Source organism: Podarcis bocagei, assembly GCF_964188305.1.
Source record: "Podarcis bocagei genome assembly, chromosome: 3".
NCBI lineage: Eukaryota > Metazoa > Chordata > Lepidosauria > Squamata > Lacertidae > Podarcis > Podarcis bocagei.
Window position 1 is genome coordinate 88,681,694 of NC_138127.1, and position 22,920 is coordinate 88,704,613.

Here is a 22,920-nt window from a genome sequence, read left to right on the forward strand (position 1 = left end):
GTATACGGACACACACACACACACACACACACACGTGTACACTGCCGTCAGCGACTCGCTTAAAAAATGACGGCGGCAGCCTAAGCATAAAATCATACAAAAGCCACCAGAAACAACGCACTGAAGGCTAAAAAGCAGATCCGACAAGCCTCCGGGGGTGACTGCCACCTCTCCGATGACCACTTACCCTAATTAAACATTTTAACTCGGGTAGCGAAAAGCCACACAAAAGCAGAGGGGAAACTATCCGCAGAGTGCGGCAAGTGGGCGAAATTTAAAGAGCAACTTCCCCGTAAAATAAACTGCAATTCTAATCTGCAGCTAAAAAAGAAAAATCGTTTTCACACTACCTACTTTCTACACACACATTACTTTTTCGCACACGCACAACGCCCTATCGACCTTGCAAGAAGCCGTTTCGCAGAGTGCGAGGAAAGAAAGAAAAAAACCCTCGGAAGCGGACCAAGCGAAAAGCAGGAGCGCCGCGCGTTCCTGCTCCTGAAGAACTACAACTCCCATGATGCTCCTTCCCGCTAGGCCGCTGGGCAAGGCGCTGTTTCTATGGCGACCGGAGTCCACCGAGGCCTAAGCAGCGCCGCGTCGTTCCGGGGATAGCGGGGCAGCGATGCCCGGGGCCAGGTAAAGAGCGGGGCGGTGTGGGGAGGGCTTGTCTCCGCCTCTGCTGCTCCGGCGGGCCTGCAGGCCGCTTTCCCTCAGGAGGACAGGGCAGGGCTCGCCGTCTCCCAGTGTCCCGGCCTCCGGCTTCTTCAGGCCGCCTGCAGCTTTCCCGGAGGACGGGGGCATCTCGACATCCGCACCATGTCTTTCCAAGCGCTGTTATTCCGCTTTAAACGGGCGCCCCGAAGTGTAGTTTGTCTGGGAGACCTACCAGAGCGCGCGGGGGGGGGCAAACTTGAATAAAATATTGGGAGGGCCCAGGTGAGCCCTGCCCCACATAAGTTATTATGAATTATAATACTGAATTATTGTATTTTAATATTTTGCTGGAGGCTGCCCAGAGTGACTGGGGAAACCCAGCCAGATGGGCGGGGTATAAATAATAATAATAATAATAATAATAATAATAATAATATACATTATTATTATTATTATTAGCAATCACAATACACAATGCACAATCCCCATTTGAATGTCCATGGACGTGGGGTGGGGGTGCTCAAATATTTCATTGGGGAGGAGAGCCAAAGGGTCGCCGGCCTCTAAGAGCTGGTTCCTGTGGACCAGAGCTACAGTTCCCATTGAACAATCATTCCCTCTTCCCCAGGAACTCCCAAGAATTGTAGCTCTGTGGGGGGAAATTAGGGGTCTCCTGTGGACCAGTGGCGCTGTGGACCACAGAGCCTAGAACTTGCCAATCAGAAGGTCGGCGGTTCGAATCCCTGCGACGGAGTGAGCTCCCGTTGCTCGGTCCCAGCTCCTGCCAACCTAGCAGTTCGAAAGCACGTCAAAGTGCAAGTAGATAAATAGGTACCACTCCAGCGGGAAGGTAAACGGCGTTTCCATGCGCTGCTCTGGTTCACCAGAAGCGGCTTAGTCATACTGGCCACATGACCTGGAAGCTGTATGCCGGCTCCCTCGGCCAATAAAGTGAAACGAGCGCTGCAACCCCAGAGTCAGCCACGACTGGACCTAATGGTCCCTTTACCTTTACCTTTAACACCCTGAACAAGCTACAGTTCCCTGTCCCTCTCCCCATCTCTATAAAAATCTCTCAATGGTGGGTGCAGCTCAGCAGTGAGTTAATTGTAAGTTTGTTTCTTATAAAGAAAAAAATGTTGGCCACTGCACAAAATCCAGAGGTTTATATATCCCTCCCTCCCAGTCGCTCAGTCCAGTTAAACAAGAAGCACCATCACAGTTCAAGGAAACTTCCGAGTTAGGCAAAAAGTACCCAAGAGCACAGAGGGAAGCTAATAAGGGACATGGCACAAGGAGCATCCTGAGGACCAGACAGAATGGCCTGGGGCGGGGGGTACAGGTTGGCTCACAGGGTAGAGCAGGCATAGGTAAACTCGGCCCTCCAGATGTTTTGGGACTACAATTCCCATCATCCCTGACCACTGGCCCTGTTAGCTAGGGATCATGGGAGTGTAGTCCCAAAACATCTGGAGGGCCGAGTTTGCCTATACCTGGGGTAGAGGTTCCCTGCCCTGTCATAAAATAAATAACTGTAGCTTGTTCAGGGTGCTGTGATTTGTTGAGAGTGCTACAAAATTTCCTGGGAAGAGGGATTGATTGTTAAACCACTCTGAGAATTGTAGCTCAGTGAGGAGAATGAGGGTCTCCTAACAACTCTCAGCACGGCTAATAAACTTCAGTCCCCAGGATTCTTAGGCATAAGTCATAACTGTTTAAAATGATATGATACTGCATTAAATGTAGGGTGCAAATAAGCAGGAGTAAAGCATCCAGACAAATATGTATGCTTATAGCAGATGGGGTGGGGGACGGGAATATTGGTACTAAGAAGCTCATGTAAGTACAGAATCTGGAATTTACTAGCTTGCCCACTGTACCTGATAGGCTTCCTGTGACTTATAATCACAAGGCACAATTAGTTTCAGTGAGGGAGAAATGGAGTAGAGTGTGTGGTGTGGGAGCAGAGCATCTTCACTGGAAGGTTGTTTTACATGAGGACTTTTTATTTTATTTTTCCTTTGCTAGTGACACCTTGTGGGATATTGCTAAAGCGGAAGTTGAAAAAAGAGAAAGCCATGAAGACAGCACAGATGGTCTGGAATGTTGGGAAAGATCACTATTCTTTATAGGAAATAAAAATGGGGTAACAATCAGTGTTTCATTTCACATTAGTATAGATATAAATTAAATAAATTTTGTTTGCATACTAACTGAAATTCTGTTATAGCAACAAGAAATATTTCCTACCTTGCAAAGCTGTACATACCAAAATATGGGTAGATGGTGTCCACTTGCAATTTGTCTAATTTACAGTGCAGTTCTAGATTTTACTTTCTTGGGCTCCATGATCACTGCTGATGGTGACAGCAGTAACGAAATTAAAAGATGCCTGCTTCTTGGGAGAAAAGCAATGACAAACCTAGACAGCATCTTAAAAAGCAGAGACATAAGCTTGACAACAAAGGTCCATCTAGTTAAAGCTATGGTTTTCCCAGTAGTGATGTATGGAAGTGAGAGCTGGACCATAAAGAAGGCTGACCGCCAAAGAATTTATGCTTTTGAATTATGGTGCTGAAGGAGACTCTTGAGAGTTCCATGGACTGCAAGAAGATCAAACCTATCCATACTGAAGGAAATCAGCCCTGAGTGCTCACTGGAAGGACAGATCCTGAAGCTGAGACTCCAGTACTTTGGCCACCTCGTGAGAAGAGAAGACTCCCAGGAAAAGACCCTGATGTTGGGAAAGATGAAGGGCGCAAGGAGAAGGGGACAAGAGAGGACAAGATGGTTGGACAGTGTTCTCGAAGCTACGAACATGAGTTTGACCAAGCTGCAGGAGGCAGTGGAAGACAGGAGTGCCTGGCGTGGTCTGGTCCAGTCCATGGGTCACGAAGAGCTGGACACGACTAAACAACAACAACAATACTTTTAAGTGCCACTGATTCAAAAGAAAATAGTAGTTAAGTATGTTTATCCAGGACGGGAATGGTTAAAATGTTTGTAACCCACATTATAAAATTAAATAGTGAAAGACTTAAGTTGTTGCTTAATTTATTTGTAGAAAATGTAAACATTAATTTTAAAAATAATTTTCAAAGTAAGCTACTTTACCCAGCACCTGATTTCTTAAAGCATGAAGAAATTATATAGTGTTGTTATGTATATTTCATGCATTCATTTTATTTCCATTCCATTACTTAAGCAATTCCAGTAGCAGGCAATCATTTGATCAACCTGTTATTTACAATTACCAATGGCGGATACAAATGGCTAAACCGATTGCTACTGTGATGCCTGTGTTTTTAAGTTTCTTGTTGCCATTACTAAATTTGTCATTTCCAATCATTTCTGATAATGGTAATAATAATAGCAGTGTAGATACACTCTGATAGAAAGTTGGCAGCTAACTTTCCTGTAATAAGATGACATATAATTGCCTACATTTGTAATTTTCAGATATTTTATTAGAAATGATTAGGAGAATGCATTACAGCATGTAGAATGATATAATATTTATGCTTTAATGACATTACAATAGTATTCTTTGTTGTTTTTAATTTCTAGGGAAAGACTACTATTATACTGAGGTGCCTTGACAGGTATGTGTTTAAGTTTTGAGAAGTATCTCATATTTTCTGGGTACTCAAAATTCTAAATAACATCAACAGTTTCATTGTTGGAACATACCTTAACAGTGTGCCTTCAAACAGTGGAAATATGTTCCTCAGAACACTAGTCTAAAAACACTTACGATTTATTCTTACCAACACTGTAACATTGCTCTCAGGGGCAGTCCTATCATTAGGTAAAGTGAGGTGGCTGCCTCAGGCAGGTGATGAAATGTATTGAACTTGCTATTCTACATGGCCCCTTTTGGATGACTCTAGGAGGCTAGCAGTGCATTTGGTAAGACAGAGCCACCCTTATGACCTTGGTGTTGCTGCAGCTCACTTGGACAGGGCACAGTGGTGGTGAGGTCAGGCCCATGTAGTTGCCCAGCAGAAGAGATCCACTACTTCCACTTTTGTTCCCACACAACCTCAGCCACACTGCTGCCACGCCCAGTCGCATACAGGTAGGTTGCAGTGACAACAATGTTGAGAGGGTGGCTCCATGGCTCTGCCCACCACATAGGCCTCTGCTGTGGCCTCCACTACATATTGACTAGAGTGGCGCATCACATCCGTGATCCAGTGTCATTTCAGAGCAGAACTCATCATGCTGGTTTGGGCCTATAGTCCTAAACACTTTAAAGAGTGATTATACTCACAGCTGACCCATGGAAATGAATGCATTTAAGTCCATTGATCTTAATGGGCCTACTCTGAGTATGGCTTAGTTGGCTATTACTCAAAATTCTCCTCCTTTCCCACCTGCTCTGCACCTCATATTTTCTAATGACACAGAATGGGAGACAGGAAAATGGTAACCCCTCTGGAATCCACCATGCATAGGAGTTTCTTCACCGCTTCATAAGGCTGGCTATGATCTTTTATGCTTCACAGAATTACTTTTCTCAATATTTGTAACAATTTATATAGGTAACAACAACAAAAACCACTTTCCACACAGAGAGGCATTTATGGTGTGGAATTCCTCTCTCTAAAATCTTGTGATATCTTCTTCTCCCTAAAATCTTGTGATAATAATTTAATAATGCAAAGTTTCAGTCACTGGAGGTGAACTAATGAGGCCTGGCATAGCATGACACGTTGTATGCTAGGAAGTTGGTGTGCTTTTTAAAATATAAAGTATTAGCATATACCTTGTATCTTTACGATGCAATCTTATGCATGCCGACCCTCTTTCAATGAGACTTGGAGTACAATCCTAAGCAAGGGCGGATGGGATGGAGCAGTGGACTCCCAGCCTCATCTGCAACCAGCTCCTGCTGGGCTGGGAGATGCCTGCAGCACCTTCAGACTAGCACAGCAGAGAGTTCCAGATTGGGTTCCTCCTCAGGAATTAGGCTGGCTCTGGGTTTGTCACCAGCCCTGCTTTGCCCCACAACACCCCACTTTGGGGCCCTGTAATGCCTACAGCCAGCAGGAACACTTCCAACAGAAATGTACACTGCCCCACATTTCAGCAGGTTTAGCGGAGGCCCCCCCATGGCAGCATAGCCCCCCATTGATGGAGAGCAGCAGAAAAGAACCCACCACATTCTAATTTATTCCAGCATTGTAGATTTGAGGGGGTGGGGACAGGGAGGAAATACTGCTCTGTTCCTCCCAGCCAGGTAAGTAAGTATAGGATTGCAGCCTTTAATTTCCAGCATCTCTCTTATTTGCAAGCAAATAAATTTCTGCTCAGCTCTGTATTTAATACTCTAATCTTATTTTACCAGATTTCCCAATCTTGGAGTAATGTACCCAGATAAAACAGTTGTGCAAAAATATAGACAATTAACCATTTTGTCTTGGGTCATATCTTTATTGTATATTGCCGTGTTCTAGTTTTTACATCTCAGTTCTCAGAAATGATTCACTGAGTTTTGCCATCCCATGCAAACTCACTCAAATAAACTGTTTCCCTGTTTTCCCTGTTTTGTTTCCCCCTGTTGTCTGTGAAAATACTGTTTTGATAATAGGGCAAATTTAATTTTATTAAGAAGAAGGTTAATTTCTCTCTCTCTCTCTCTCTCTCTCTCTCTCTCTCTCTCTCTGTGTGTGTGTGTGTGTGTGTGTGTTTGTGTGATATCTTAATTTTTCCAGGGATGAAATTCCAAAACCAACATTAGCTTTGGAGTATACATTTGGAAGAAGAGCAAAAGGGCACAATACAGTAAGTATGCTGACAAACTAGATTATATAATCCCCTTTTGGTTCATCAGTAGTGCTATGTACCTCATCAAGCCTGCCCCTGACATTTATGCAACCACATTCCAGACAGCACTCTAATTTGCGGTGGCCTTGATAGTGGAGAAATATGTGCATTTTTCAAACTTATTTATTTATAAAAATATCTATTCATAAAAACAGAGCATTTTACAACAATCATACATAAAACCATGCAATAAAAACCAAACAAAAATATAAAAATCAGCTAAATATAATGGAAAGATGTATTCTTAATTGCCTTTATAAACCTAGTGAAATAGGAATGTTTTCTGCAGTCATTAGAAGTTGAAACAAAAGGTGTCTACTGAATCTCTGTTAGCAGGCTATTCCACAGGGCTGGGCCAATACTAAAATAAAATAAAGGCTTGATTTCTTTTTGCTGTCAAATGAGCATCATCAGCTCAGGGAAAAATCGATGACATTTCTGAAGATTGTCTCTCTCCTCCTTTTCTGTTCCTGGCACTGACTTCAAGCGCATAAGCAGAGCTCTTTTTTAAAATGATTTTTTATTAATTTTCCAATAAAAACAAATTTATAACATCATTAAACATCAAAAACTGATCACACATCTTTTTTTTCTTTTAGACTTCCATCAACATGTCTGATAATTTTTCGTAATTAGCACAAATCTTCACATTTCTTAATTTATATTGCACTATATATGTCTTATCTTACCATGTTGTTTAAACAATATTTCTACCAAACCTTCTTACAGAGCTTCTTGAAAACTTACAAACGTTATATCATTATCACAAATATTTTTAATATATTCTGTAAATTTACTCCAGTCCTCAGTGAATCTTTGGTCTCGTCGGTTGCGAATCCTCCCTGTCAATCTGTCCAGTTCCGCGTAATCCATTAATTTCGATCTCCATTCTTCAATCGTAGGCATTTCTTCTTGTTTCCATTTCTGGGCCAAAAGAGTTCTGGCTGCTGTTACTGCATACAGAAATACTTTCTGATCGTTCCTTTTTATTTCACCACCCATAAGCAGAGCCCTTTATGTGGGCTGCAGCAAGGGGAGATGCAAACAAAACATACACCAGAGAGTTGTGGCTAGTTTTGGCTTTCTTATCTCTCCCTACAACCCATGTAAAGGGTGTTTGGGGATTAGTGGTGATTACATGTATTTCATTTTTTTTGTTCCGTGAACACTACTGTATAAAGACTACCACATAAATCAGGGTGTGGAACCTCCCAGGGCCAAATGTAGCCCTCCTGGCTTCTCTGTCTGGCCTGTGGGATTCTCCCCACCCCACCCCCTCTTTCCTCAAGCCTTTCCCTGAACTTGCTTCACGTCCATCTACAGTGGTACCTCGGTTTACAAACTTAATCTGTTCTGGAAGTCAGCTCTTAAACCAAAACCGTTCTTAAACCGAGGTGCGCTTTCCCTAATGAGGCCTCCCACCACCAGTGCCCTTCCACCTTTCACATTCCATTCTTAGACTGAGGTAAAGTTATCAAAGTGGGACACTATTTCCAGTTTTGCAGAGTTCATAAACCGAATTGTTCTTAAACCGGACTGTTCTTAAATCAAGGTACCACTGTATGGTGTTTTTGCCGGACTGGAATGTATCCTTGAACTCTCATAATGATCCCTGCTTGCCCAAACAGAGCATGGGGGCAGGTGAATGCATTCAGAAACAGGTCTGCTGTACAAAGGTAAACTTTATATTCATTGCTCTGCCTACTTTTGCCTCTGTTCCTGTCCACAACTGGTCCCCAAAGATTTCTCAGAAGGTAATGTAGCTCCTAGGTGGAAAAAGGTTCCCTATCTGTGACTAAGTGTGAAGTGTCTCTTAGAAGATCTTTTCAAGTTTCATGTGTAAATCTTGTTTCCAACACCTTGTCAGCAAAATTCACTGCTGGCATTCTTCTAAACTCCTGATAAGACAACCCAACCTTCTTCTGGGTTTCTGTCTGATGTCAGATCAATCATACAAGATGCGTATTGCAATGTATGTTATGCATCAAAATCTTGTGCAAATGATTAATGCAAATAAACTTTTTTCCCCAGCCCAAAGACATTGCTAATTTTTGGGAACTAGGTGGTGGAACTTCATTGTTGGACTTGATTCCCATACCAATAACTACAGCTAACATAAGGTAATGAACCAAGAACTTGGTAATTTCAAAATTAATCTCCACTATCTTTCTATAACAGCTCAGGTCTTCCATTGAACTTCAAACTTCAACTTTATTCATTTAGAAACATTTATTACTCTTTCTCATAGTCATTTGTGGCCTCTAGATTTTTATCCTGCACGTGTGGGACCTGGAATTGTATACATGGCGTATAGTCAATACAGCTTCCACTGGTGAACAGTAGTCAGTCATACCTTCATCTGAGTCAGTTTTTCAGTTTCACTACTTTCTCATTCATTGTGGCTGGAGATCTGTGCCCACTTACTGGAAGTGAACTGAATGGAACTTACTTCTGAGCTGACATGTATAGGATTGTGCTTCCAGTTGCTTTTTGAAATTTATACCCTCTACTATCTATAGAACTACATTCTGTAGTGTGGTGTGATGGGTAGAATTCTGAGCTGGGACCTGGAAAACCAGGATTTAAATCCCCACCCAACTATGAAGCTCACCAGGGGACCTGGAGCCAGTTTCTATCTCTCTGCCTTACCTACCCTACATGATGGTTCTGAGGATAGCTAAGATGGGGGAAACATATTTGCCATCTTAAACTCTTTGGAAGAAAGTTGGGGTATAAATGTAGCAATAACATTTTGGAAAAAAATAAAGATGGTTTATTAAAAGAAAGATACCTGCCTCAGAAAGTCGCTCCATTTAAGGAAAAAGAGAAAGACGTTTTCTCAAAACACCAGCTACGAGAAGATACAGAAAATATTACTGTTGTAGGAGACTACCTTCTCTCCCAGCAGCTGTAAGCTTTATTCATTACACTTGCATCTATTTTTGCAAATATCCCAGAGCGACATTTTAGGTTTCCAATAATGCTTGAGATACAAGGGACAGATAGGGACCGGCTGAAGACCAGCAGCCATTACACATAATTGTTTAATGTAGATTTAAAACTAGCTTTCCTTTCAACCCAAACAAACCACCTAACCAATAAATTTTGTGTTGCCTCTCAACAGAAGTCAATGTACTGGTTGGTTTTCTTCTGCTCTCAACGGGGCATTTAGTGGGAAAAGGCTATATACTATTGTGGAAAAGGCCCTGGTTCTCTCTTCTCAGTGTAGTTACACTTGACGGAAGATATTAAATTGCTTTCTCTGTGCATAGCTGTGAAAAATCAAAGTAATTTTCATGTGGATGGGTAAGATAGTTACCTGGTTTTGTTTTTTTACAGCTGCTGCAGATGAATTACAATTAAAATCAACATTAGGATGTTGGTGTGGGGAGAAGCAGACCACTTTTTGGGCTAAAGAATTTGAAATGATGGACTCAGGCTAGCCAGATGCTTTGGTCTGCAGTTCAAAGTTACATGCAGGCTAGAGCTCCTATTTTCCCTGTTTCTTAAAATTTTTAAGAGGCTGGTTGAGACAGCTTTGTTCATCTCTTAACTAAAAGTGTCACCTTGGATATTTGCCTTTTTTATATGTGCCACTAACCCATGGTGTAGCACTACATCAACAATCGGAAGCAAGTGTCAGGTGTGCATGCTTCTCCACCCCAACACAGTTTTATTTTTGAACTAACCACAGTTTGTTGTTGTATATTTATTAATTTGTCCATTCAGTTTATATCCCACTCTTACTCCTCAAGGAGCCCAGGGCTTAACTGTGTGAACTGCAAATAACTGGTTCGTTTAAACTATGATTTGTTGAAACAAGCAAGCATCAGTGCTTGTTTCCTTGTTACTTGTCAAGTTCATAACACCTTAGCTCCAGCAATGCTGCTCCATCTAATTCTCCCAAACAGTTCACTCAGCCCATAGTAACCAGGCTTATAAATTCAGCTAATAAAATATCACGACAAAGAATTTATAGTAGAGTACAAATCATTTTCGGGGCAAACATTGTTTCCATATTTAATGTAATTTGCTTAGGTTGTGTGGGTTGGGATGTTTGTTTTTTGCTCCTCTAAACTGCTGTTTAGATGCCATTGTATGAGATACTTCTTGTGTAAAGAATATATTAGGTGCCTTTAAAAATGTTAGGCTGTCTTTCTGTTCTTTTTGTAGGACATTTGCTATCGTTCTTGTCCTGGATCTTTCAAAGCCAAATGAACTGTGGCCAACCATGGAGAGCCTTTTACAAGCCACTAGGAAGCATGTAGACAGAGTTATAACAAAACTGGGACAAACAAATCCTAAAGCAGCTACTGAAATTAAACAGAGAATATGGAACAATTTGCCAAAGGATCATCCAGTAAGAACTAGTATTTTCTCCAGATGTCACAGGCTCATACACAGTTAAAGATAATCGCTTTGAGAATCATAAACAATTCCTTTAGATTTTTATGCATGACTGAAAATCCATTTGATGTAGAAGAACTTGTTCAGTGGAAAATTATAGCAATTTAATGAAAATTCAGTAGGGGCAGAAACAAGGAAAGAAGGTTTCTTATATATTCTTGTTAGACATCTAATGTGATTGTTATGGCATGTTACAACAATCAAAAGAAACAGTTTTACAGACGCAGTTTGATATTGATTTTATAATCTCCTTTTGAAATGAAGGTGAAAACTAGAATGTACAGAAGTTATCTGGCAAAGCAACTCACTGAAGCTACAGATTTGAGGAAAGGGTGTAGTTATAACAGCCTTCAGCACGACTCTATACTTTGCATTTATTCAAGTGTCTATCACAGACTCAGTGTCTTTTGATAATGTGACAACTAATTAAATTATAAAATTTCAGGGATGTTAACATAAGCCCTTGAAATTCAATTGCTAATGTGCTCTCTTGAAGAAAGTAAAATAGATTGCCGAAGATGCAATTGAAAAGGTGCCTGGCATCATGCATTCATCTTGTACAAATGTTGTGTGTATGCGGTGTCTAAACAACGTATATATATATATTCTATAGTGCACAATTCAAGGATGTAAAAATAATACTATAAAGTAGCTATTAATGTGAGCAATAAATGAACATGAATAAAAGACCCAATAGACTTAAATTTGCTTCCTTTATGACTTCCAGTAGCCCAGTTCATCTTGAAAAAAACAGGCATATTTTTCTCCCTTGCTTCACCTCTCACACTGGTGCCAACTCACACTCCTGAATGAAATGAGTCACAGCCCACCTCCCACCTTTGTCTTTTCTGAAGCTGCTATGTGCATGTGAGAATTAGTGAATCGTAGAATTATAGAGTTGGAAGGGACCCTGAAAGTCATCTAGTCCAGCCCCTTGCAATGCAGGAATTTCAACTAGATCATACATGACGGACGACCACCCAACAAGAAGAAACCCCTTCCAAGACCCCTGCTCAAGTTTCATTCATTGCAGCTTCTGTAGATGCAGAATTTTCATGTGCATCTCAGTTGAGCTTATATTGGAGAACAAGAAAGACGATTTCTTCCTGCCTCTGGTGAAGCAAATCCTAGCTGCTCTGCTTGTCTTGAGCTTAAGCATATGTAAGTAGCTGAAACCTCAGGGTTTCATTCCCTAGGCTTGCCTCTTTCCATAAGGAAGAGCCATTTGTAAAGGCAATGTGCTCTTGTCACATTGGGGTTTGGTGTACCCATCTAAATAGGGGTGAGGCACCTTCACAGGCTGGACTGAGTTAGGTTGAAAGGCATTTGAATTCTTCCTACTTAAGGCATTGGTGAGTTACTTGCAGTTACTTCCATAATAAATTAATGGCTGTACATACTTAAAATTCTCCTTATTCCAAAAGATTATGCAGCAATGAAGCCCATGTATGAACTATTTTGAAGCCATCTCAGCATGTTCTTATCTGAAAAAAGGGATTGTAAGAAATGTTATATAAGTATTGCCACTTTCTTAACAGGACCGTGAACTGATTGATCCGTTTCCAATTCCACTAGTTATAATCGGGAGCAAATATGATATGTTTCATGTAAGTAATAACTGTGTTACAATTCTCCCCCTCTGTTGTATTGTGGTAGCCTAGGACACTTTTTTATTGATTCTCTCTCTCTCTCTCTCTCTCTCCCTCCAAAATCAGAAAAGTAATATGAACAAAATGGCAATTACAGCCATATGCAATTGCCGTCTGTGTCATTCATCCTCCAGAAAGATAATAAAATATTTATAATAATGAAGAAAATAAGACAAAATATGAATGACATATACTAGCAATATACCAGCTGTGAAATATACCAACAATTCCTAGCATCCCTTGGTAGGGCTGAGAAACGCTCATGTGCCTCTGCCAGGTGGAATAGAGTTAGACAATGGGTCTGACTCTGTACAAAGCAACTCCCTGTGTTCCTGTATATTTCCCCTTGTTTTTTTTTATGTTGACCTTCAGGCCCCATTCTCTCCTTTAGCACATGCCCTTTAGGTTATTTTGTAGTTATCTTTGAAGACGAACAGCCTGTTCATATGCAGCGGTGGTGTTTCTGACAGACAGTATTCATTTTTAGCTGAATCTTAAGATTGCCTCCCCAGCAAATGTAATAATAATAATAATTTTTTAAAAAATTATTTATACCCTGCCCTCCCCAGCCAAGACCGGGCTCAGGGAGGCTAACACCAGGTAAAAACAATTGATTAAAATACAACTTAAAAACAAGATTTAGTACAACATTAAAATGCAGTCTCATTTCAGTAGGAACTCAAATCAAAAACATTTTGGGGATGAAAACGTCGAATCTTCACCAAGGCCAACTATCCAGACTGGTCCTACGTGGGCCAGAAAAAAGCCAGGGAAGTCCCCAAATAGGAGTTCCATCACTTACCCATTAACTGGAAGTATAAATGTGTCTGAGATGACCTCCTCTCCCCAGAACTGAATTGACCATTAAAGACAGCTGTCCATGGATATTAGCCACAATGGCTATACTCTACCTCCATTGCCAGAGCCAGGATGCCCTTGAATACCAGTTCCTGGGAATCACTGGTGGGCAGAGAGCTTTCAGGCTTTCCATAGGCATCTGATTGGCCGCTCTGAGAACAGGATGCTAGAATAGATGGACTATTTCCCTGATGCAGCAGGGACTTCCCAAGAAGATGTGATGTGTGGTACCCTTTAATCTGGTCCCTACCCTGCTTGATCTTAACTTAGTACTGTCCTCGTGTCCTTTTTCTCTCATACTCCTCCCTCAACTGGATCAACGTGTGCACACTTGATCAGTAGAAAACACTTCGCTGTGCCTGTCTCTTCACAAGTGCTGATGATTTATCATCAGATACAGCAAAGCTGGTTCTTTCAGAGTCTGCTTTTAATTCATTTCTCATCCTTTTTGTTTTTATAACCACAACACCAATCTGCAGTCTTATCTTTCCTGCAGGCAGGACATGTGTTTGGGGAAACATTCATCCTTGGTCCCCTAGGTGGCAGCATAGTGCATTCTAGGCAAGTCACCTGTCATTGATGCATAATTCCTTGTAGCGCAAGCCTAGGTTTCTTTGTTTGCTTCCTTTATTAAGCAGCCAATGTTATTGGTTGTTTTTGAATGGGGTGTAAATGACATTTTCCCAAGATTGTTAAGCTGCATTCCTCTAAAGTAGAATAAATAAGCCCTTGTGAGGCAAAGCAAAAATGTGTGTCTTTGGGAAATATATGTATATAATATTGAAGTGCTTTGATCTTTCCTGGTCATCCTCTTGCTGTGCTCATCTAAGCTGTTTTTTAGCTTAGCAGGTCATCCAAACTGAGCTTGTGCTTTAGCTCTCTTCGGATAAGCCTCAAGCTGTAACCAAGGTTTATCCTATGGCCTACACCTTGTGCTGTGCCTGAGTGAGCTGAGCCACAAGCCTGGGTTTAAACAACACTGTCGACCAAACCATGGTTTAGCTTAGCATAGCACAATAACAGAATGACCTGCGAGGAGCAAAGTGGTCAAAGTCTCCTCTCTGGAAGCCCACACACTTGTTGGCAACTGTTGACTTAGTGTTACATGCAATGTTATGTCACATTGTGAAAAACTGTAAAATTATTCATTAGATTTTTTCCACCCCAACCCCCCTCTTTTTTTAAAGGAATTTGATTCGGAGATGAAAAAAATAATATACAAGACGCTTCGCTTTGTTTCTCATTATTATGGAGCATCTTTAGTGGTATGTATATTATTGTATTTCATGGGCACAACACTGCCAAAGTCAAGCCCTTTCAACTCATATTCATTTCCCAAACAAAGAAAATAAAATAAAATAAAATAAAATAACCCAATGTGTGGGTTAGTCTTACCATGACCTGATGATTGTTGGCTTGTGATGGCACAGAGGTGATCTTTTTCACTAGTAGCACTGGTATTGTGGAATGCAACCCCTGCTGAGATATGAGAAGCCTCATCTGTATTGGCATTCATTGCTGGCTTTTAATCTCTTGACCTGAGTCTCCTGTTTTAATTGGTGTTTTTAATTTTGTTTTACTGCATATTTTATTTATGGACATTTATATGTTAATGTTGGGATTGTTATATCGTGTGTTTTAATTCTGTGTTTTCAGTAACCATGTATTATAACAGTGTTGTGCAATAGTTTTATTATTATTATTATTTGGGGGCATTAAGTGGTAGCTGTTTCAGGACACTGAAACAGCTAAATCTTAGACATAACAGTCCTATGATGAATTCTGAGTGACTTGGGAGTAGTATTTTCCTATGTTTACTAGGAGGAGCATAACACAAGTTTTATGCTTTGTTCACAGTTCACAAGCAAATCTGAAGCTCTGCTCCTGAAAACACGTACTCTCATTAACCATTTAGCATTTGGCTTTGATAGGAGGTAAGCTAAACAATTTCCTACTATTGGCAAGCTCTCCCAAAACCTTCTATTGGCTGGATACTGGCAATTTGTAAAAAAAGGAAAAGGGGAAAAAATCTGTCAGCTTTTCTGTTTCATACAGGATTCTTGCTCATAGATCTATATAAAGGCTGATGAAACAGTTTCAGGAAAATGCTTTCAAATGGACTTGTTGGTCTAGGTGGGTGGCTAACTTGTGGCCTCCCAGCATGGCCAATGTTCAGGAATGACTGAAGTTCTAGATCTAGCCCAGCGGCATCTGCAGACACTACAGGTTAGCCACCCAAGGTCTTAGGGATGTTTTTTGCACTTTGGGTTTGAGAATCCTGGGCAAAATTACCATTGTGGGAAAGAGGCCAATTTTTATGTGAAGGACACACCAATAGCTCAGTGATAGAACTTGCATGTCCAAGTCCCTCAGTTTAGTTCATAGCATCTCCAGGTAAAGGATCTCAGATGACAGGGCTTGAAAAGGCCCTGCTGAAATGTTGGAAATCTGCTCATAGATTTTGAACTCAGGCCCAAACTACACAGAATGTTGATTACGTGGTTTGTCCTTGAGTACACAGTATTTCTTTCAAAAACATCAGGTGAGCGGTGGGTCCAGACTCCTCCACATGCAGCTGCTGGGTGACCTTGGGCTAGTCACACTTCTCTGAAGTCTCTCAGCCTCACTCACCTCACAGAGTGTTTGTTGTGGGGGAGGAAGGGAAAGGAGAATGTTACCCGCTTTGAGACTCCTTCGGGTAGTGATAAAGCGGGATATCAAATCCAAACTCTTCTTCTTTGGCACTGGCGAATTTAGCACATTTCCCCCTCCTCCAGTCCTGATCTGAATTTGGGCCTCCATGCCTGCAAGGGTGGGTGAGGGGAACTCCCATTCAATCCCATTTGTCAGAAGGACTGCTGCCGAGAGAGAAATAAAAATTGGAGCTTTATAGAAAAAGCTAGGAGGGGAAATGGATCCATCAAAGCTTCCATCAGCAGAAATTAAACTTTTGCAGTCCATCAGTTCTATTGATTTGAATGGGACGCAGCTGTAACCGGGGGGGGGGGGTACTAATTTTCTAAACAAAAAAGAAAAGAAACAAAAACAGAAGTGTGCTTTCTTGGAGTGTGCTTTTTGTCAGTTTTGGTAAATTCTGATAACTGATCTATATTCATTTTGTTCCGTTCATGTTTTTTAAGCAAATCCATGTCAGTGGATCAGAACAAGCCACTCTTTATCCCAGCAGGAATGGACTCTCTTAGTCAAATAGGTGGGTGGTTTTCTTATCCAGTCTATTTATTGTTCATATAGCTTTTACAGTTAAGAGAATACAAGGCTGAAGTGGACAAAAATGATCAATGGATTCTGAAACGTCTACAAAATGTATTTGTGTATGATGATTACTTAAGAAAAATGATCAGAAAGTTTTAAGAAGGTACAGCAGTGTTTAACAACAACGCTATACATATTTATTGAAAAGTAAGCCCTGCTAAAGTCAGTGGGACTTACTCCCAGGAAAGTGTGTAAAGTACACAAAGGATTGCAGCCCTAGTATAACAGCTTCTGTGCTGAAAGCTTAGTGCTTATCTTCAGGAACCTGTTTCTTACATATTTGTATAACAACCTCCATGTAGGACAATTTTGTACTTTCTTTTCATCCGCTTTGTTAAATTATTGAGGGGAATATATTCAGACAAGTAGCTTGTTTGCCATTTGAATGATGGAGTGACCATTGTTACAATTTTTATAATAACTAGGTCCTCCTCCTGCTTCCAATAGTGATATTGGAAAGCTGCATGCACAGACACCTATGGATCTATGGAAAAAGGTGTTTGAGAAGGCATTTCCACCAAAGGTGTGTATACCTTTTTTGTTCTTTGATGTTCTTATCAACCTTATTTCTTTTCACAATACTTGTTAATTCTTGTGGCTGCACTGTTGTGACCAAGCCAGATTATGCAGAAGTAAAGTAATTTCATTGGGACTTCTAGTTATGGAAGAATTGAAACTTTAAGCTTGGTGCTGGCTTTGCTTTTTGTGCACAGCTGTTTTCATTTCCTAATTCATTGATCAAGATTTAAACCTTGAGCCAGGGGTTCCTAGTTTAGATGTTAGAGGAACCTGTGGCTTAACCCCCACACCCAAGTGTTCAGCTGTGGCATAAAAGAGGACTGAGTGCCTGGGCGCAATGCTCATTCTCACTGAAATAAATCATGGTTTGTTAGACCTGAACTGTTACATCTGAACTGGGACACTGTCACAGAAACATAGACACAAAGTCACTTCACGTGATCTTTGTAGGTTCTTGTCGTGGCGAAATAAATGCAAGCTGATACAACGTTTGTGAACTGATGGGAACTAGGCTGTTTCATACAGTTGTCTTCGAAACATGTGGACCTGCTGGAGGGGTTCACAGTGTAGCCAGGATCACTTGGAAGTGCCTGTTACATGAACTAGCTTCTTCGCACAGAGGGTTGAGTATTTTGCAAGGTGTGTTTAGCCCCCATAAGGAAAAACAGTGTATATATGTAGCACATCCATGCCATCCCAGCTTGGTTGCAGTCATGCAACTGGTCCTTCATTACACATATAGAAGAGGGAGCTATACGAACCAGCCTCTGCAGCTCGTACAGGTTGATGCCTTAAACGTATTTATGGCAGAGATGCAAGCTCTAGGGATATTTCAAGACACACCTGGGGGAAAGAACGAGGCTGCATTTTACTCTTTCACCTGCCCTTGTTTCAGAATGTCGGAGTTTTCAAAGAAGTAAAGGACCCAGCTCAAGATCCACAGTATGGTGAATATGAAGTCGATGCTATGCGTGCTCAGAAGAACCAGGTATGTCACCATGCTACAGCAGTCGTTCATGTCGCGCAATAAAAAAAATCTCACGGGTATTTCTCAGGCACTGTAGATCTGCCCAAACGTATGTACCTTTGAACATTCATTTATAGCTGCAAGTCTCATTTTAACCATAAAGTTTGCTCAGGTGGCCTTGGACACATCATCATCTCTCGGCCTTAGCTGATATTATTGAAGGTTATTCTATAAATAATTCAGATAATTTTTTAAAGCAATCTGCTTCTATAGCAAAGTAAGCCACACTGACGGCAGTTGCAGACGTGGAAGAACTTTGAGTGTTACCTCCAGGGCTTACCTCCAGGGCAGTTTTCCAAATTGCATTTTCTAAAGGTGAAAGGTAGCTTTGCAAAATGCCACAGCATAGTTCTTAAACTAAAGTAACCCCATATTTTCTCTGGAAGTTTCATAACACTCCAGCTAAGGTTACTCAAGTTTAGTTGAACATGTCAGTGACCATGCCTACAAACCTGAGCCAGTAATTATCTAGTTGATTTCACAGTTTTATAGTATAGTATAATCTACAGTAAAATAGACAAACTCTAGACTACTTCCAGTATTGTAAAATTTGTTTAGGCTGACAGGTTTATTCCAGGGCATTACTTTAGAGTTACCTCAGCAAGTATTTCCATTTTAAGTCATGGTGCAAAATTAATCTCAGTTGAAATTATTTCTTGCAGATTACAAGTAGTATATAATTAATGACTAATGTAGTCCTCAGACATTCCATTGAATTGATTTTAATGTGTCACCCAAAATAGAATGTTCAGTTTAATTGCTTGCAACATACATTTTTTGCTTTACATTCATACTAAGGCTATGATTATGGATGGTATTTTTATTAAGTAAAATAGGCTACTAGTAAAAGTTGATTAAATCATATTGAAAATTAATATTTTCCCAGGTGTTTCCTAGTTTCAGTGCTCTTTTATTTTATAAAGATTTTAATCTGTATTGATGCCATTGGAAGTTGCTGTAGCTTTTGTTGTTGGTACTATTATGGAGAAAAAATGGTAATAGACAAGTTTCTGTAAAAAGAAAATTATCTGCAGTTATTTCCCTAAAATTTCCATCTTGGAGTTCAGTTATTATAAGATTATTATAACATTTGAACTGCCCTTTATGAAAACATTTTGGGATTTTTGTATTTCATTTGATCTTAAAAGCTGCGAGATAACCCTGTATATATCTGTAAGAAAACAATTCCCTGGCTACATTCAGTTTTTAAATGCATTAGGATTTCCCATAATTATATGAAAATTGAGAGTGAAATGGCCCTTATCTCAAGAAGTAAGTATTAAATGCTTCAGAAAGCTAATCTTTTTTTCCTTCCTTTTTGTACTCCTTTGTTCCATACATAAAGCATTTATATAGAGAGGAGCATTTATGTTAAAGTTATAGCGTCAAACATAATGCTTTGTATTTCTGTTTCTTGAAGGTATTCATGCATGGTAGCTTTTTATTCCAATTGAAAAGTAGACTTTTGTGCATTTCTTCCTGATCATTTTGTGTTGCTCTTTGGACTCAGAATGTCTATCTGTAGAGTTTAATATACTTCTCATAGTGCTACTGACATTAGGGACCACACACATGCAAACAGTTACCAGACTCTCATTTCTTAGCAAGCTTTCTTAACAGCAACACATAAAAGAAACGGTCCCGTTTCCCCTACCGCACCCCCTGCCGGGCATCCATTGATCCATTAGTGCTTATTTGGACCTCTCTCTTTTTTTGGCAGTGATCTGCATCAGCCATATAGCCTATTTCATCTAGACATTAGAAATACATCATTGCTATAATATACCAAAGGCCCCGATCAGGATGCTTCTCTGTCTTTCTCGTGATTTTCTCTGGCCTAACAGTTTGCTCACTGTACAGTGATAGTTGTTCAGATGCTTAAAGGCCATTTAATAGTGCTTTTGAAATTTAAAAAACCTGAGCAACCTAAGCAGCAATTAACCTAGCCCCCTTCCAGCACCCCCAGCACAACTGAATACTGTAAAAAAGCATTAACCTGTCCTTCCCCGCAGTACTCCTGATACAGGTAAAATCGTGATGTTGGATGCATCAGGATCATCCCCTCATCACTCCAGATGCAACTAAAATCTCTGTCTCTGTGCAGCTGATAGCAGCGTGGGAAATCGCATACAAGGGCCCAGTCCTATGTAACAGCCACAAAAAAGATGAAGGCACACGACTGTAACAACAATGTATTGATAAGTTAACAATTAAGTAGGACGAAACATCATTACAATTGCAAGGTGTGAATGAACCAATGAATATATGGATTGAATGACTGGAACTACTAGTCAGATGCACAAGAAGAATTAGAAATGAGCACAATGGAGTTCAGAAATTATGTTTATTTAATAAATCCATATGGCACTTCTTTTAAAATATACTATGCCACGGCAGCTTACAACTTATAAGAACAATTCAGAACCATATAAAATATCAAGCATTCACTACTTCTAAAGACACTTCTGTCAGCTAGCCATCCCAATAAAAAATGAGGCCTCTGCCAAGTTGTGCAAAATTACAAAAAGAATACGGATGCTGATGTAAGCTAACTAAAAATGAAGTTAGGTGCGATGAAAAGGCCATGATTGTGACAACAATTTTCACTTTTTATTCTGATGCCATACAACGCGGCCCATACTGATCAAAACGTTTTCCAAAATTATAAAAGAAATAGAAGTCTGATTTGCCAGAAACATAAAGTATGTGGTTTTTGTATGTGGTGGTGGTAAGTACCTTTCTGCTATCCATTCACACGAAGAAAATGTTGTGTCCTAATTCAGCAAGGGCAAATCAACCGTGAAAGAAGACTTGTGGAGATTTCTGGATACGTGAGCCAAATGGTGTTGTGCAGAAGAAAAACCCACCTCGACATCTGTGCTAGTGCTCCTGTTAGCACTGCAAGAGTCCTCAGCTCTGCCAAATCCACTTTGGACAGGAAAAACTGAGTCCCAACACTTTCCCCAACCCTTAAAGAGTGATGCATACTGCTACGCCTATAGGAAAGATACTTGCGGCAGCATGCAAAGCATCCCTGCGGCACAGGGGATACTCTAGACTGCGCTCATAATCTAGCAGGTCACATCAAGGGGTCCAGTTTCTAGCAGGTTTCAGTCAGATGCCTTTGGAAGATCCCAAGCAACATATGGAAGCAAAGACTGGTTGGTTTGTCCCCTGGAATATATGGTGTTCTTAGCTACATGCATTTGAAGATAGAGCTCCCACTTAGCAAACACTTGTGTTGCTGGTCACTTGGGAGATCTGCACCCCTAGGCTGCACTTGAGGGAGCAAATGAACATCATTTCTTAGTTTAGTAGCAGCTGGATAATTGCTCTTTGAAACCACAAGTAGTAGATAATGAAAAGTAAAATGATACGGGTGCAATTAGAATAATGGACTTCAGTAATTTCGCGGTGGATCTCAGTATTAGAATGGCATATACAGCATGACATAAAAAGATAAACTGCCATTTGTTTAGTGTTATGAAAGGCATACATGAGAGCTGCTTTAATCATGACTAATTCGCTGTGTGCCACAATCTGGATTTCTTTTACAACTCATTCATAATTAAGATATATAGATACCGCTGATACATTCCATGCAGTTTAGACCCCGCTGGGTGTTTGGGCTTATCTTGCATACACTGTTTCTAAAATGCCATCTTTTATGTCTTTCATTTTATTTTTATGCATACTGATTTATATGCAGTGATGATAGTAATGATAGCAGAGACTGGATGAGATCCAAAATTTGCAATATATTGCAGAATAATACTTAATGTTCTCACATTAAAATTGAGCATGCAGTTGCTTATATCATGGGGGATATTATTATTTATTACATTTATTAGAAGCTTTTTTTTCAAAAATGAAACTCAAAACTAACTTACAAAAAACTAAACATTAAAAACTGTTTCAATATATCTTTCCATTTTAGGAACTAGAACAGTACAAAAGAAATGCCTCTAAAACCTGGAAAGAAATGGAGTTTGATTCTTGACTGAGAAGTATGTCTCAACCAGATTTGAAGCTGCATTTCATACATTTGAGTCATTATGTTTTGTACACTTGTAAAATGCGTAAAAACCCCCATCATAAATACTTAATAATAATTATGGTCATTGTTGTTTATGATCAGTATAGTAGATTGTGCCAGAATCACTTCTCTTAGTTAAACTCAGTAAGAGATGACTCAGATGTTGCAAAACGTTTGAAGAAAAGCAAACACATTCTGTGTCATTTAACATCAGATAACTGGTTTGTGAAAAGTTCAAAGGACATTCTGAACATTAATCTTAACAGCAGGTCGATGCCCTGATCCTCAGTTTCACCTTTGCTGCAGCGTATTAAAGTCAGTGTGAGATTGTGAGATTTTTTTTCCCCTCCAGTTAAGACACAATTTTCTGTATTTTGCCAGCATAATATGATAAAAGTTGCATTTCTACTTAAACTATTGGAAGGTTTGGGCTGTTGGACTATAGTTTTTAACCATCACAAATTCTTTATGAATTTTTTGTTTGCTTGTTTGAATTGAAGTATTCAGCAAAACTATATGATCTTAAACAGGAAAATGCAAAGGAAATTTCTATTTTTGTATGACACTTGTAAATTGCTATTTTGAACCTTTTAAACATTACCACAAACGAATGCAGTTGGTCATTTTTAAAATAAAGACGTTATACAATGAACCCCCCCCCCCCA

General features: G+C 40.1%; 1 protein-coding gene across 2 annotated transcripts; it reads left to right on the top strand.

Moving 5' to 3' along the window:
* The first annotated feature begins 470 nt into the window (after window positions 1–470).
* On the top strand, window positions 471–22,331 carry DYNC2LI1 (dynein cytoplasmic 2 light intermediate chain 1). 2 transcript variants are annotated; one of them, XM_081188772.1, is made up of 13 exons: window positions 474–639; window positions 2,686–2,803; window positions 4,225–4,259; window positions 6,375–6,444; window positions 8,518–8,606; window positions 10,660–10,846; window positions 12,432–12,500; window positions 14,588–14,665; window positions 15,258–15,334; window positions 16,541–16,611; window positions 17,099–17,196; window positions 18,088–18,180; window positions 22,157–22,331. In XM_081188772.1, exons 1-13 carry the CDS (start codon window positions 626–628, stop codon window positions 22,217–22,219), a joined length of 1,062 nt encoding a protein of 353 aa, XP_081044898.1. In that variant the 5' UTR covers window positions 474–625; the 3' UTR covers window positions 22,220–22,331. The 2 variants fall into 2 exon arrangements, with proteins under 2 accessions (XP_081044899.1, XP_081044898.1); XM_081188773.1 differs by lacking the exon at window positions 14,588–14,665 and having other exon boundaries at window positions 471–639.
* Window positions 22,332–22,920: the final 589 nt, after the last annotated feature.

Coding starts and splice junctions, on each gene's coding strand:
- DYNC2LI1 (XM_081188772.1), top strand. Junction 4,260..6,374: donor ATACTGAGGTGCCTTGACAG/GTATGTGTTTAA, acceptor TAATTTTTCCAG/GGATGAAATTCCAAAACCAA. Junction 18,181..22,156: donor TGCGTGCTCAGAAGAACCAG/GTATGTCACCAT, acceptor TTTCCATTTTAG/GAACTAGAACAGTACAAAAG.